This window comes from Mytilus edulis, chromosome 11 (assembly GCF_963676685.1).
Source record: "Mytilus edulis chromosome 11, xbMytEdul2.2, whole genome shotgun sequence".
Lineage (NCBI taxonomy): Eukaryota > Metazoa > Mollusca > Bivalvia > Mytilida > Mytilidae > Mytilus > Mytilus edulis.
The window spans coordinates 51,725,810-51,742,953 of NC_092354.1; the positions used below are offsets into that span (position 1 = coordinate 51,725,810).

The 17,144-nt window shown below is 28.1% G+C and overlaps 1 protein-coding gene and 1 long non-coding RNA gene across 2 annotated transcripts; both read right to left on the reverse strand.

Moving 5' to 3' along the window:
* Window positions 1-9,618: 9,618 nt before the first annotated feature.
* Window positions 9,619-13,374, reverse strand: LOC139494360 (uncharacterized). Its single transcript, XM_071282525.1, has one exon. It carries the CDS (start codon window positions 13,372-13,374, stop codon window positions 9,619-9,621), a length of 3,756 nt encoding a protein of 1,251 aa, XP_071138626.1.
* Window positions 13,375-14,264: 890 nt separating this feature from the next.
* Window positions 14,265-15,450, reverse strand: LOC139495785 (uncharacterized). Its single transcript, XR_011657465.1, has 2 exons — window positions 14,475-15,450; window positions 14,265-14,409 (listed from the first exon to the last, which is right to left on the reverse strand). It is a non-coding gene; the product is annotated as an uncharacterized lncRNA (long non-coding RNA).
* Window positions 15,451-17,144: the final 1,694 nt, after the last annotated feature.

Below are 17,144 nucleotides of genomic sequence, written 5' to 3' on the forward strand. Positions count from 1 at the left end.
CACCTATACCCCCCCCTCCAAAAAAAAATAAAATTTTGACCCCCAAAAAATTACCCTCATTTCAAGTAAAAGAGCCCTAAATTTTCATAAAAAAAAGCAAAAAACACCCAAAAAACACCAAATTTTCTTACTCCCAAAAAATTTTTTTTTTTTACTTTTTTATAAAAAAAAACGTTATTAAAAACACCCAAAAAACAACAAAAAAAGTCCAAAAAAAAATAATAAAAAAACCGGGAGAACAGGCAGAGAAAAAATTCTGTGGGATTTAAGAGAAAAAAAAAATCAATTTTTACTTTAAAAAATGAAACAACCTACAGCTCCTGATTTATATCCAGAATTACCTATAGAAGATGGACAAAATTATAGACTACAAAAAATAACAGAAATAGAAAAAACATTAATAAATGAGAGAGATAAACGTAAATCACTATACAAAAAATATAAACGCGGAGTTAATGTTACTGATGGTGTTGATACAAGTTTAATTTCGACATCTGTTGTTTTAGCTGGTATAGGAATAGCTTTTCCTATCTTACTTCCCATACAAATTGCAGCTGTTGTATGTGGAAGTTTAGGAGGTCTAGTTAAATTAATTAGAAGAAAGTTGACAACAAAATCAAAAAAACATTATGAAATTAAAACAATGGCAGAATGCAAGTTAAACAGCATAAAAGATTTAATATCAAAATCTTTAACTGACGGACAGATAAGTGCAGATGAATTTAAACTTATTTTAGATGAATTAGAAAAATTTAATGAAATTAAATTAAATAAAAAAAAAGTAATTTTAAAAAGTTTACCAGATGATGAAAGAAAAAAACTAATTGAGGAAACAGAAAATAAAGTAAAAAACGAATTAAAAAAAAAAAAATGGAAAATCTTTAATAAAATAATTTTAGTTGATAACGGAAATCCACCAAACTATGAATCAATTTTTAATTAAATAAATGGATGAAGAAACAAAAGAAAAATTAGTAAAAAATGTAAAAATAATGTTAAATAAAAAATTTAATTATTTTTATCTTAAGTTGTTTTTAACAGGTTCTTTTTATTGTTTATTATCTAATATTTTAGATGAATAAAATGGCTGAAGGAGGTTATGAGTTTGATAATCCTGAGTTTAAAAATAATGATTATGATGATGATTATGAAGAAGAAGAAACGTCTTTTCAAGATGATGAAGAGTTTCAAAATAATATAAATAAGGAATTTGAAAAATCAAGAGATTTATCAGAAAATGATGCTAAAATTCGTAAAAAAGAAACTACAAAAAAAATTATTAAACAATTTTATAAAAAAAATGGTGAAACTATACGTAATGAAGAGGGTTTTTTTTGTTGGGGAAGAAAATGATGGAAAAATAATGTTATATGTAAAAGATGAAAAAGGTAATGATATTGCATTAACGTATTACCAAAAAGAAAAAATAAAATTTTATAAATTTAGCACTGTTAAAAGTTATTACGGTGTTAATTTTGTCAGGGATGTTTTAGGTGTAGATGATTATAAAATATCTGATAATTTAAGAGAAGGTAGAGCAGGGTTACAGAGAATGTTAAATGAACTCGATAATATAGAAATTCCATTACAAGAAAGATCTACACAACAAGAAGGACAAGAATTATTAGAAATAGCAAGTAATGAAGAAACACATGTGAAAGAAATAGAAACTTCATTTATTGAACAAGGAACATCTTTCATAAATGAAAAAACACAAACATATATGACAAAAAGAGAGATGGATGGTATAATCTGTGCAATGACATCAGTAAAAGAAGAGATTGCAAATGAATTAGCAAAACTGAATGAAACAAATGAAGACTTAGCAAAAGAAAATGCCAAATTAGAACAAGCTAAAGAAGACAATGATGAATTTCAAATAGATAGAATAAGTAGTCGAATAAGAGAGTTGGAATCTGAGAAAAGTGCAAGACTAGAAGTAATTAATATTAATAAAGAAAAACTACGTAGTCAATTAGATAGATTTAAACAAACAATACATAAAATGTTAAACGAAGACAAAACATTAGGTGAAAGAATAAGAACATTATTCAGAGAACAAGGAATAACAATAGTTAGTGTTTTAACTGCTTTTGGAATGATTATTGGTGTTATTGTTGAAGCATTTACTGGTTCTCCTTCTCCTGCTCCTTCTCCTCCATCAAAAGGTGGTGGTGTACAAGACTGGATAAAAAAACAATTAAAAAATCTTGGAAAACTATTATCTTTTCTTGCAGGAAAATTAGCAGCTGCATTACCAGGTATTATAGGTTCTATTGTTTCTTGGTTATTGTCTGCAACAAAAGACGTAGTAAATTGGTTTGCAAACAACTTATGGGCATTGCTTATTTTAGTTGTTAGTTTATTGTTTACTGCTGCTAGAGATTATTTGAAAAAATAAAGTGCTGTAAATCCTATTACAATACTTACAAATATTATTGCTTGTTTATTATCTTCATGATCTTCATGTTCAATTTTTTTTATTGGATCTATTTTTGGTTCTTTAGGCTTTTCAGGTTTTATAGGTTCTTGTGGTTTTACTGGTTCTTTTGGCTTAAAATCAACATGATCAAAATTTTTATTATTTAAATCATCATTTAAACCGAGTGTTTGATTTTCTGTTGCAATTATAATTTTATTATTATAACCAACAATAGTTCCAATTTGTAAAACCATATCACTGGGAGACATATGTAAGCCAAGTCCATAAGCATAATCAACTTTACTTCTTGCGTATTTTAAAACATTTTGATAATTTGATATCTGAGTGGGTAAATCAATAGGACTATTAATAACATCTTGTACATTTGCTAAGAATTGTTTTTGTGCATCAAATCCTGTTCCTACTTTTAAAATTTCTGTTTTTGTTTGAGATTGTGCACCCAACAAAGCCCATACATAAATTTTAATACTTTCATTAATACGTTCAATACCTGCTCGTGTAAAACCTTCTGATTTATCTAAAATAAATGTTGTCCAAGCCATACTTATATCTTTTTCATGATAAATTGTATCATGAATATTAAAGAATGGACCATCCTTTTTATGATTTTGTCTATATTTTCCACTTGGTTTATAATATTGCTCAAAACTTCTTATCCTTGACATGATGATTCTAGTTTTTGTCTCCAATTTGTATCTATTGAAACATTAAATTCTTTACATAATTTTTGATATACAGCTTTGTCATATGAGTTCTTATAATAACAGAAAGAAGAATCTGTTGGTAAAGGTGATTTAAGTTCTTTTAAAATTCTGGCAATGCAATAATATAAATGAAACATATAAAAAGATTTTGTAAGATTTGAAGTATGTAACAAATGATCATTATAAGAAATCCCACATCCTGTACTTGCACACCATACTGCAAAGTTTAATTGACATTGCCACCAATCAAATGAAGAATGAATCCATGTATTCCATGGTTCGTTAGTGTGTATTGATGGGTTTTGATAGTTTTGAAATAAATCAGGAAAAGATGTTTTAAAGTTTTCTTTTTGATTTACAAATATCGTTTGATTTACAAGATTTGTTTTTAATTGATGATCTTTTTCAGAATATTTAATACCTGGATTATATGAAACATTAGGATTATATTTAAATTCTTTTGTTATCATTTTTTTATATTAAAAATGTTTCATACTATTTCAAATATTGATAATACAATAAACTTAGAACAATACATAAATAACAGAAATGGAAATAAACGTATTGGTTTGAAATTTATAAGATACAGTATATGTTGGTATAATGTTTATCATGGGTTTATAAAGAAATCCGGAGAGACACAGAAAAGGATTATGAATGGTTATTATAGTTTTCAACAAATAGTGGATGAATTTCAAAAAGAAAATATTGTATTATCCGTAAATGAAGCAAATGGTATCGCTTCATTAAACACTACTACTGAGTTAAGGATAAGTAAGGATTTGGGAAATATGTTAGGATTTAATAATAAACGTAAATTCGAACCTAATGAATTACATTATGGAAACAAATTTGTGGATTTTGCTATCCATAAATCATTATATATCCATTTGGAACAAGTTAGCACTTCTCATAATTATCTTGATGGTAAGCCAAGTACATTATTGGCTATTATTCCAGTCGAGAATAAAGAGTTTGGTGAAGTTATAACAGCGAGATTTGAGCATCCGGAATATAAGTGTTTAGTAAATGATGTTATAACAGAATTGAAATTAGAAATAAGAGATGAAAATAATAACAAGATAATTAATCATTTACCAATTAATTGTGTTTTAGAAGTTATATAATTTATTTAATAAAATGAGCATACTTGGTGTCAAAAAAAAACAACGTAGAAAAAGAAATATTAAATATGAAGAGTGAGCTTCAAACAATGGATACTAAGGATAAAAACTTACATCGGAGTGTCGCTGCCCTAAGCATCAGAGTTTTAAATGTTGAAAATATAGTTAGTAATATTGAAAATAAACCAGACAGAAAAATAATAAGTATATATGCTGGAATTGATGGTCCAATACATGGAAATAAAAAGTTTAATTTTGGTGTTGGTGGTGGTTATTATGTAATGAACTTTCCAGGACAAATATTGGGTATTAGTTTAGTAAGTTTAAGAACAAACACAGATATTATAGCCATTAAGATGATTGTTAATGATAAGTCAACTAGTTACATAATGAGTTTGGATAATGGTACCACACACGGTTTTAATAACTTTTATACACCTTTTGAAGTTAAGGCTGGAGATTTAATAAGTTTTATTAGTATGACTAATAATTATACATGTATCAATACTCAAGTAACAGCGGTAATTGAATTATTTTTATAACAAATTTAATCCTTAAAAATGTCGGCATACGGAAACAAATTAAATCCTTACAGAAAAATAAGAGAACCTCGTGGTGTAAAAGGTATTCGTCAAAGTGTATCAATAACAAATAATCCTTCAACTATTGATCAAAATCAACAGCTATTAGTGAGATTCCCCAATCTAAGCAATAATGATGTTATTGTTCCTGGAACAACCAGATTGGCATTTGAAATAGAACTCGCATCTACAGACGACAATGCAACTATATATCAAAACATAGGAAGAGCAATAGTTAAAAAAACAACAATTCGTATAAGTGGAAATGAAATTATGTCAATTGATGATAGTGATATTTATCATTGTTATGTTGATTTATGGAAATCTACATCTGAACGTTTAAATATGGCATACCAAGGTATTGGTGAAACAAACATGTTAAAACACAGAGTTGGCGCGGATGATAAAGCATCAGACACAGGCGATGAAGCAATTGCAACTGCATATGGTGCAAGATTTTGTATCCCACTTGATTTTGAACTATTAGAAACTCATATGCCTTTTTATCAAGCAGGTCTTGGTGATAGACTTGAATATGAACTTACATTTAATAATTATAGCAATGTTATTAAATCAACAGATACATCTGCAAGTTATACAATCAAAAACATTTGTTTAGAATTTGATATGGTTACTGATGCAGAATTAGCAAGACAGATAAGACAACAAGTTAATGGTAAGATGGTTATTTTGTACGATAGAATACTAAGACATAGAAAAATAACCAAAAACAAATCTGATACATTGTGGAATATAAATTTAAATGTTCCAGCTAGAAGTATGAAAGGAATTCTAATGTTGTTCGAAGATCCTGAAAGAACAAGTACCGAAACTTATTATAATCCTAACATAACAAAAGTAGAAATGACAATAGAAGGTGTTCCAAATCAACTATACAGTCAAGGAATGAAAGCATATCAACAATGGGATGAAATAAATAAATTCTTTGCTTTAAATTCAAAAAGAAATAAAACAACAGAAAAAGTTTTAAAGGATTTAAATTTATCCTATACAACATTAGAAAAATATCTTACAACTAATTATGCATTATGGTTAGATTTACGTTCAACAGATGACAATTCGTTACACGGTTCAGGTAGAAGAATTGAAAATGCTTCTGAAGGTATTACTATCCAAATAACTAAAACAGGAGGAGCAAATAAATTAATAAATGTTTATCTGTTTGTTATACAAGATGCACAAATTAATTTTGAAGATGGAAGATTTAAAGAAGTTAATTACTAGCGGTTCCCCTTAAAAAATGGAAACAAACGAGCGGAGCGAGATACACTCCGATTCCCTTTATAAATTACCAAAATATCCCCATTGTGCTATTATATGTGGACAAACAGGATGTGGAAAAACAGAGTTTGTTCTTGATTTATTAGAAGGAGAATATAGTGGAGTTTTCAAATATATAATTATTCTTTGTCCAACCATCCAATGGAACAAAGCATACAAAAATCGTGAATGGATTGGTGATGTTAGAAAACCAAAAACAAAAAATCTAATAATTGTTAATCCTATTGTTGAAGTGAGAGAAGCGAACGGTTCCCTTTATGAAGAAGAGAAGCTACAAGAACTACTAAGAATGTTCTTTAAAAAATATGCTGGTCATCCAACATTATATATCATTGATGACTGCAGTGCAACAAAAGAACTAACAAAGAAAAAAGATATGCTGTCCGAGCTTGCATTTTCAGGAAGACATGCGGAACAATCAGTGTGGGTCATTTCACAGAGATACAACTCTGTTTTAAAAGATTTAAGAGAACAAACAAAATGGTTATGCATGTTCTACACAAAAGATAGAGATAGTTTTGATAATTGCCTAAGAGAAAATGATGTTATTCCTACTTTGGAAGAAAGACAAAGAATAAAGGAAGAACTTAAAAAAAAGAAACATCGTAAATTAATATTAAAGACAGATCAACCTACTGATTATTGGTTACTTAATTAATTTTTTTAGCAATTCTCAAGTAATGCTTAAGTAATGCTTAAGTAATGCTTAAGTAATTCTTAAGTAATGCTTAAGTAATTTAACCATTAAGTAATTTAACCAAAATAAGTAATTCTTAAGTAATTTAACCAAAAATAAGCAATAAAAAAAGCAATGCTGTTGGAAATACTAACAATTGCAACAAACACTGCAGTCTTATCATTGGTTGGATATGTTGTATTTAATTTTTTTAAAGTTAAAAATAAATTATATCCGTTTTTTGAAACGTATAAAATGAATGCTGAAGAATTATTAAGCGAGCAAATTGTGGAAAACATAAATATTGATGATGAAGCGAGCGAAGTGAACGGTTCCCTTCAAGAAAAAAAAACGCGAAAGATTATCAGCTGTTGTTGCTGGTGGGAGTAGTAAACAATATCTGGGTAAAGAATTACAACTGTCAGATATTGATAAAATGACAACAGAACAAATAAACAAACTATACTGTAAATATGAAGCAAGATTGGGAGCTAGTATGACCAAGACATTAGGAAACTCTTTTATAAATTTATATGTCATGGGTGTATCAAAGTTTTTCAAAGTTGTTAATCCACCAATTGTGATACAAGACTTAGAGGAAGATCCTTTTATCCACCCCAAGGGTGACTGGGGTATAGAAATATGGTCACTTGGTCTTCTCCCGACCGGCAGTAAAACGCTTGCTGAAGTGGGGCGTCCGTTTGGCTGTGCGGGATGTATCAAGTTCGCAGTCACGTCCGTCAGAAGGGGACGTTAAATCCGATGCCTCGTGTGAAGAGAGTGCCACGCTCTTTGCACGTTAAGAACCCTTGCAACAACTCTTTGAGGGGTCCGTAGGTGGCCTGTTGCAAGGCAAAATTTCTGTCCCTATCCAATATACCCTCATTTTTCCAGTGGCAGTCCAAATTTCCCCGACCATCATCCTAGATGGCCTCTATTACAACAACCTACCTATTGTATTTATTGTGAACTTGTTCTCGTCCTGAATATGCATGAAATATTTGCCACTGGACGTTAAGCAACCAACAATCAATCAATCAATTTTATCAATAATGCTTTAACTAATACATGTTGTGAACTGTACTATAGATATGGAATGTATCTTGCTCCTTTTACTGCAATATTAACAACAGCAAGACATATCGAACCACTCGCTTCGCTCGATTTCCAAAAAAAAGATGAAAAAAATGACATAAAAAATTATGAATGAAAATCCTGAACAAATAGAAGTATTTAAAAAACCCAAACCAAAAGACCCAAAAAGAGTAGCTGCTGGTAAGAAAGGTGCAGAAGTAAGAATAAGAAATGCAGAATTGAGAAAAAAAAAGAAGTGGAAAAATTAAAAAAAGAAAATTCAAAAATCGAACAAATAACAAAAGATTCTGATACAGAAACAGATTATGAATCAAACGAACATATTCCTTCGGTCAAGAAACACTCCAGTTCCCTAGTTGATTACAAATTTGTACTTTTTTCTATAAGTATTGTTGGATTGGGATTGTTTTTTTACAACCATAGTAAGAAACCAGAAAGAATGATTAAAGAAATCGTGGGGGGTAAGGAAATAACAAAACCAGAAAAACAAAAGAAAGAAATTGATCCTTTTGAATTTAATTAAATTTAGTACATTAAAATGACAACTCAAAAAGACGGAAAACAAATAGCAAATATGTTATATCATGCTGGAGTGGAAACATTGTTAACAGTTGGATATGCAGAAATAGGTAAAAAGGTATTAAGGAGGCCAGCACCAAAAGTGGATTTTAATATGAATGATGTTGTAATGTTATCCATTGATATATTACTTGCGATGGCAACAAAAGATATGTTGATTAAGCAAGGTATTATACCTGCTGATATTATGAAGTAATTTTTGTTTTTATAAAATGGCAAGTGCTTTAACAATGATGCTTGGTGGGGCAATAACAAATGCTTTTGCATTTTCAGGGAGTAATTATTTATTTTCACATATGGGTAGTAATGCAAATGAAGAGAAAATAAGACATGATAAAGCTATAGAAAAATTAGAAAAAGCACAATCAGAATGGAATAAAAAAAGAATACAAAGATTAGATTTTATAAATGAACAATTACAAAAGGAACATCATGCGGTTCAGACTTTTGATGATGTTGACCAGGCAATGAAACTATACTATCGTGTCACGAATAAAAAATTAACTTCATTATCACCTAAACCTACATTAAGTGATTTTTATACTCCATCAGAAGACCAGAAAAATAGAGAGATTGCATTTGTTGTTGGTGGTATGGCATTAACTGGTTTTATTGTTTGGAAATTAAAATAAAAAATAAATACAATTTACGTTTGTATGAAAAATTGGAAAAATAAGAAAAAATTGATAAAAATTAGAGTCCCTAATTTCTGTACTTTTCCTGGTGAAAACAGCAAAATTGCAGAAAAAAGTATGTACTATTCCTGTACTTTTTCTGTTTTTAGGGGTATAGAGAAATAATAAAATAAAATAAAAAATTAAATTTCAGGACATGGTTTTTCAAAAACATATTCATAAACTTTATCTGGTCTAATAAAAGCATCCCAACCAGGAGGAAACTTAGATAACTTTTTACCATCAAACTTTTCCATTACTTCCATTTGTTTTTGGAGTCAAAGGACATTCTCCATCATCTCTTAAACAACATATCTGATAATCTGATAACATTATTCTTCCTAATATAACTTTAGCGTCAGGATCATCTTTCTCAGTATAAGCTTCAATCATTTTTTAGTCTTTTATTTTTTAAAATAAAAATTTAAATTATATATTTTTTAATATCCATAAGGAAAACTTCTAATTAAATTTTCATTTTCACAATATACCATTCTTTTATCAAACATATAATCATAAGCTTTAACTTGTTTAACTGTTTTAAGTTGATGATCTTTTCCTATTTTTATATTATTATATTTAACAGTTTCATATTTTTCATTTTCATCAGTAACTATTTTTATTTTTTTATCTAATGTAATCTTTTTTTCTACTTCAGCATTTAATCTAAAACCTTTACAACAGCTAACTAGTTTTTCTGTATCTAGTTTCATAGAATAATCTTTTGGACCAGCAGATATAAATTGTTTTATATGATTAGCGTTATGTTTTGAAACAATTTCATCTGTTAAATCTCCTAATTTATTTCCCATCATACTTACTATCTTTTTACAAGCTTCAGAACCATCATCATTATAAATACAAGAATCTGTATCCATGTATAAAACTCTTTCTTGTAGAATATCCAATAGTTCGTATAATTTTAATCTAGCATGTGCTGTTGTAAACAAAGCTATATAAACATTTACACTTGGATTAGGTTTAGAGTATTCTTCTTTATTTTTATATTCTGTTAAAACAATATCTTCATCTAATATCATAGTACTTATATCTTTATATTTTTCATTAAATACTATTTTAGTTATATGTTCTAAAGTAAAACAATATTCTTTTTGTGTAAAATTGTCTCTCATACCAAAATGTCCCCATAAATTATTTAAACATATTTTAGCTATAAATCTTAATCCTGAATTGTACTTAACTTTGTCAATATCTAGATCATAAGCAGTATTATCTATAATGTATTGTATTTTTGTTTTACATTCTTTATCGTTTTTACAATCATTTTTACAATATTTAGGATCACATTTACATCCTGAAGCTTCTTGTTTATATTTCATAAACGTATCTACATAAAGTTTAAATATATCTGTAGATGTTTTTTCAAAATGTTCTAGTTCATATATTTTTTGTAATTTATAACCTTTTTCTATTGCTTTATCTATTTCTATTGTAGACCATGTACCTACTATAACTCTTTCCTCATCAGAATGTATACATTTTTCATTTTTAATATTTTTACATTCTTTACATCTTTTTATTTCATGTATTTTATCATGTTTATTTAAAGTAGGATCATCTATGTGTTTACATTTAAAAGATATTTTATTCATACATGTTCTACATAATCCAAAAAGTAATTTATGTGTATTATCACTAGTTGATTGTTTATAAGGTAAAACAGGGTGAAACAATCCTTTAGGTGGTAATATTTTACATTTCATTATTCCGAAATAATTATTTTTTATATAATCATCTACAGAAATATCTGTATATGTAATAGGATGTCCTATAGGATATTTACAATATTTATTTACTGATGGACACAGAGAACAAAAATCTACATATCTACCTTTTAAATCAGAAAGATTATTGTATAATTGAATAGTTTCTGTCCTTCCTCCATAAAATGCATCTCTTTTATCAATAGGTTTTAAATGTGGATCAACTTCAGGATATTTTTGTTGATCAAACTCACATTCCCATATTGTATGAATTTTTACATTTGGTTTTAGATAATCTTCAATAGTTTTAAGTCTTTCTTTAGTTTGGTCATATAACTCTTTCATAGTTTTTTTATTTCTATCTTTTTTACATATTTCTTCAGGACTATAACATTTTGTACATCCATGCCAATAACATCCAAAAAATTCATAAACATTACGCATTTTATTTTCTCTATCATAATAATAACCATCGACTTTATAACATTTATTATTAATGAATAATTTCTTTTCACCTCCTCTTTTAGCATGTTGAATCATTATATTATATTCTAAAGAAATATACTCTAACCATTGTATTGATTTTTGTGAATGTACTTCTTTAATTGTCATCTTTTTGTGAATTCCAATTGTTTCATTTGTCAACATTAATGTTTTAAATATTTTTGTACAACATTGAGCAATTGTAATATATTGAAATGGATCGATACAATTATTGGTTATATTTAAAAATAATTTTCTATATAAGGTACAACCTTTGGCAAGAATTAAAACATCCAATAGACAATAATAAAATATTTCTTTATAGAATTTAAATTCTTTTTCTTTAACTTTATTATACCATTCATCAAATAATTCTTTATTTTTAATTGTCATAGTATTATAACCAAAATATTCTTTATCAGGATAAATTCCCTCATATTTTTGATTCTCTGTTGTATTAAAATAATGTGGAAAATAACCTTTGTTACCCACAAATCCAAATGTTTTTGGGAAAGCAGCTAATCCACATAATGTAAAATTTATAGAATCTATGAATCTTAAATTTATTCCTTTAATTAACATAGCTGTTAATTTTAGTCCAGAAGAAATTATGTTATGTTCAATTTTATTTTTTACAATATATCCTAAAATCGGTTGCATATCATAACCTTTTCCATAATGTGAAATAAAAGTGTAGTCTTTAAATTTATCTCTTATGAAATATTTACAAAAGTTGTCTATTACAGAATTTGTTTCATATTTAATTTTTTCTACATCACTAAAACAATCATCTATGTCTAATTCTAACAAGTTTAAATCATCAATATTGAAATCACATTTAAATACTTTTACATAGTTATTTTTGAAACAATAAATATTTTCTAAATCGTAAGCTATACAAAAATTCATTATATGTATTCCTGTTTCTTGATTTGCTTCAAAATCAAAATATATATATTTATTATTTTTTACTTGTTTTGGTACTGATGGTTTCATATAACATAAGTGTTCTTCATTACTTTCCGTGTATTTTTCATAACATATTAAACATATTTTTTCACCACATTTGTGATTTTTACCTGTATATGTTTTGTTACATTTATCACAAATATGTTGTTTTCTGATAGTTGTTACTGTGTTATCTTTGCATGTATGTTGTTCAGTATAACCAATTAAACATACTTTACAAAACTTACGTTTAGCTAAAAATCCTGTTATATTTGTTATAGTGTCAAAGTGTTCATGATAATATAAATATATTTGTTCATTATATTCTTCATTACCATCATATACAATATATTCTGTACTATTTGATGTAAAAACAATTATCCTAATATTAAGATAATTTTCAAAAGCTTTTAAATCTTCCAAATCATTTCTTTCTTTTTTTATTTCTACTTCTGATTGTTCATGTAAATCTTCAGCAACTCTTTTTTGTAATGGTCTACCCTCTTTAATGTGTTTTAATTGTGAGTTTGTAAAATTTTCTAACAACTTGTTTGAAGCTAAAGAAGTTACAATTGCCCTTGATAAACATATTGTATCATCATTTTTTATTTTGATAATACTTCTTTTATTTATGACATCTAATATTTTTAAAGCTTTACCTTTCCCTCTTTTATTGGGTATAATAGTAACTTCAAAAATAACTTCTTCTAAATTTAATTCTTCAGCACTATTTAATAATCTTTCCATTTGATCCATGAATAACTTTTTAACTGTATTATATGTTCTTATAGGCCAGCTTTTATGTTTAGTAATTATGATTTCATGAATAGGTACTATTTTAATTCTTCCATTAGGGTAATCTTTTATGGAATAGTCTACCATGTGATCAAAAGCATTTGTAAATGTTTCTTGTTTTTCATCCTTTAGACTAATTTTATAATTAAATACATAAATACTTGCTTTATGTTTATATTCTTTTGTCAAAACAAGTTTATATGAATCTCCTCGCTTGGATAAAATTTTATCCTTTTTTGCCTCCATTTTTTAAGAAAACATTTTAGTTACTTAAAAATGTCTAAAACAAATCTAACAAATAAATTAGCAGATGAATTACATCATAGAGTTATAAAATCTTTTCCTAAAAGACGTGTTTATGTTAATTCAATAGATCAAACATGGGCAGTTGATTTGATAGATATACAACAATATTCAAAACAAAATAAACACTATAAATATTTATTAGCAGTTATTGATATTTTTAGTAAATATGGTTGGTTGATTCCATTGAAAAATAAAACAGGAGTAGCAGTAAGTGAAGCATTTAAAACATTATTTAAAGAAAGAAAACCAATGTATATTTGGTCAGATAAAGGATCTGAATTTTATAATCGATAAGTAAAAGAATTGTTAAAAGATAATAACATAAAGTTATATTCAACTGAGAATGAAGAAAAATCCAGTGTAGTGGAACGATGGATAGGAACAATGAAACAACATATGTATAAATACTTTACTGCTAATGAAACTTTTAAATATTATGATATACTAGATAAATTAGTTAAAAATTATAATAATACAGTACATTCTTCAATTAAAATGACACCTGTTCAAGCAAGTAAATTAAAAAATGAATTAACAGTGTATAAAAATTTATATCCAGAAAAGGAAGAGAAAATTAAAAAACCTAAATTTAAAGCAGGTACTAGAGTAAGAATAACAAAAAAGAAGGGTAAATTTGAAAAGGGTTATACTACTCGTTGGACTAAAGAAATATTTGTAATTGAAAAAGTTTTAAATACAATTCCTTTTACTTATAAAATAATTGATTTAAAAGGCGAAGAAATAACAGGTTCTTTCTATGAACAAGAATTACAGATGACTAAGTTTTAAATCTTTATTTACTTACGGTTAATTTATTACCAAAACAATAATCAGTTTCAAAATTTTAATTTGAAAACAAAAGTGCAATGAATACATACAAATCAAACACTATAAACATAATATCACTGTTCAAAGTTAGAACTGTCACATCCACTAAAAGTTACCCGGTTATGAATAACCGTTACTATGTCCCACCTACTGATCATGTATGATCACTCCTTATATGGAATAAGAAAATCAATAGTAAAGAGTTGTCCCACCTACTGATCATGTATGATCACTCCTTATATGGAATACAATATCACATACATATCAAACTTCTTGTGACGGAGTAAGTTCATCATCTGCTGGAATATAGTCTCCCTGTCTCCAAAAGGTGGCAAACTGATCAATTGCTAACATTTGTTTGATAAGTTCTTGTTTTGAAAGAATATCATTGATTGAAACATTAATGTTCAGAAAACCATTAAATCCTTTAAGTAGATTAGCAAGTTGTCTTAATTTCCGAGCATGAGGTATAGATATATCTATCTTAGATGATAACCATGTGTCCCACGTTGTATTGAACTTTGCCGAAAGAAACCAGTCTCTCAAAGCATTAAGGAAATCACCGAAAGTAATGTTAAACAGCATACCTTGGGCGTTATGTCTTCCCAAGTGTTTGTATGCTTCTTGTAACTGTTTAACAGGGTTTTTTTCTCTATTAAAAATAAACTTCTGCCTCGAAATTGTCTTTGATAAATCCGCCTTTCTGCTTATTAGAAAGGTGTGAAGTTCTTCAGGGGTCGTGATAGTTTGCTTTTTTTTCTTTCCCAGTTTTTCTTTAAATAAGTCCTGCACCTTTCTTTTCGGAGCTTTTGGAAGTTTAACCGGTCCCAAACTCTTAGCTCTTTCGATTGTCTCAATCATTCTCTGATAGTAACTGATATTTTCTATCAAAATGTTACTTTCTTCTAAACTCCATGGCCAGTTCTGTGGTTGAGGCTGCGCCTGACACTCTTGAATTTCCATTTGTATTTTTGTAGAATTACTTTCTTGAAACATTAATTCACGTCTTCTCACCACTGTTAATTTGAAACGAAAGACCGCACCAGTCTGCTATATGTTTACATGTGATGACAACATTGTCTAGGCAACATGTAAACATACTCTTGACAACCATGTAAATATTTCCAATGATCGATTTAGTCTATTTAAAAGTCATGTCCTATTAAATAGCAAATGTAAAAAGCAATTTAAGTTGTAGTAGTATTGATCCGTTTTATTACTAGACTATATTGATAAATTTAATTAAAAATCAAGGTTGGGGCGCACTGGGGAAATTATTTTTTCTCTTAAATCCCACAGAATTTTTTTCTGTGCCTGTTCTCCCGGTTTTTTTATTTATTTTTTTTTGGAATTTTTTTGTTGTTTTTTGGGTGTTTTTAATAACGTTTTTTTTATAAAAAAGTAAAAAAAAAAATTTTTTTGGGAGTAAGAAAATTTGGTGTTTTTTGGGTGTTTTTTGCTTTTTTTTATGAAAATTTAGGGCTCTTTTACTTGAAATGAGGGTAATTTTTTGGGGGTCAAAATTTTATTTTTTTTTGGAGGGGGGGGGGGGGGTATAGGTGTGTGATATTGTGTCACCCATTATGCCAATTATTGGTGGCGTCCCTGCCATTCAGGTAGCCTGAACAATATACTTGCCTTTATATATTTTAAATTATTATAACTTTGTCCCGGTAGAAGATTATCCAACAGTACACGGCAACAAAAAATTGACTTGCTTGTTTTTATAGGTAGCATACAAACAAGAATATTCATTTCATGTAACCCTTAATGAAAGTGTACCCAACCTTAAAGACGACTGACTGATTGCAAATAATAATATTGAACATGCGTTTAAATTACATGTTTAAGTACAAAAAAAGTTGTAATTAACATCATTCTGAATTCAATAGATGATTTAAATGAATACATCTCTACAACACTATATAAAAAACCATAATTTTAACTTATTTATAGTCTTAAACAAGTTTTCCTTAAAATTTTAAGAAATGCAATGCAATACGATTTGTGAAATGAAAATAACAAAAGATGTTGTCTATCTTTAAAACGATCTCTGAAAGTAGCGTTCAAAAAATCAAAATGGTTTTTCTTTGAATCGGCTACTGTGTCATACCAAATTTTGGCATGACCTTCTAAATGAAAAGAAAATGAATTTGCTCTCTTTTTCTTTGACAAATCATAAAATCTACAATATTGATTACAATTAGATAACCAAGTTTCCGGATTTTGAGTATTGTCACAGCTGTCGTTACTGGAAATGTGGTTGGTGATCCTATTGTTGCTGTGAAAGCAGTCACAGTTGAAGCAATTGGTGTCGTTGTAGAAGCTGTAGCTGAAATTGGCAACTTAGGATAAAGAAATGAAAAATGTTGTGGAGTTTGTAGTCGATTTATAATAGGTACCGGTCTTTTAGCAAACGTAGATAGAATTGATGGCCGGTGTACATTTGACGGTCTTAAAGGAGTTATACTGGATGGCAGGGTAGGTTGTCCTGTCCACGATGAAAAAGGTGATTTTTGGTTGAATGAATAGGCGATGATTGGAAGAAAGGCTGGTCTTCGACGTAAGGTATTGTGGAAGAAGGACTCGGTGAGAGTTGGTTATTTTGTTATTTGCTGGGGAAAACTAGCCCGACATAAGTACCGCTGTCAAGCCAGACCGGGCGTTGTTGCTGATGTAGAGACAAGCCGTGATTGACTGACACCTATAAGTTTCAAAATTCAAACTTTTTTTTAATAAAATAAATAAAAACAAAAACCATTCAAAACAGTTACAAAGTACAATAAAGGAAAACAAAATTTTTCAATTATTTCCCTAACAGAAAACAATCAATAATTTGATAAACTTTATTTATGATTACTATTTATGAGCTTTATTCTATT

Coding starts and splice junctions, on each gene's coding strand:
- LOC139494360 (XM_071282525.1), bottom strand. CDS start 13,374: ATGGAGGCAAAAAAGGATAAAATTTTATCCAAGCGAGGAGATTCATAT.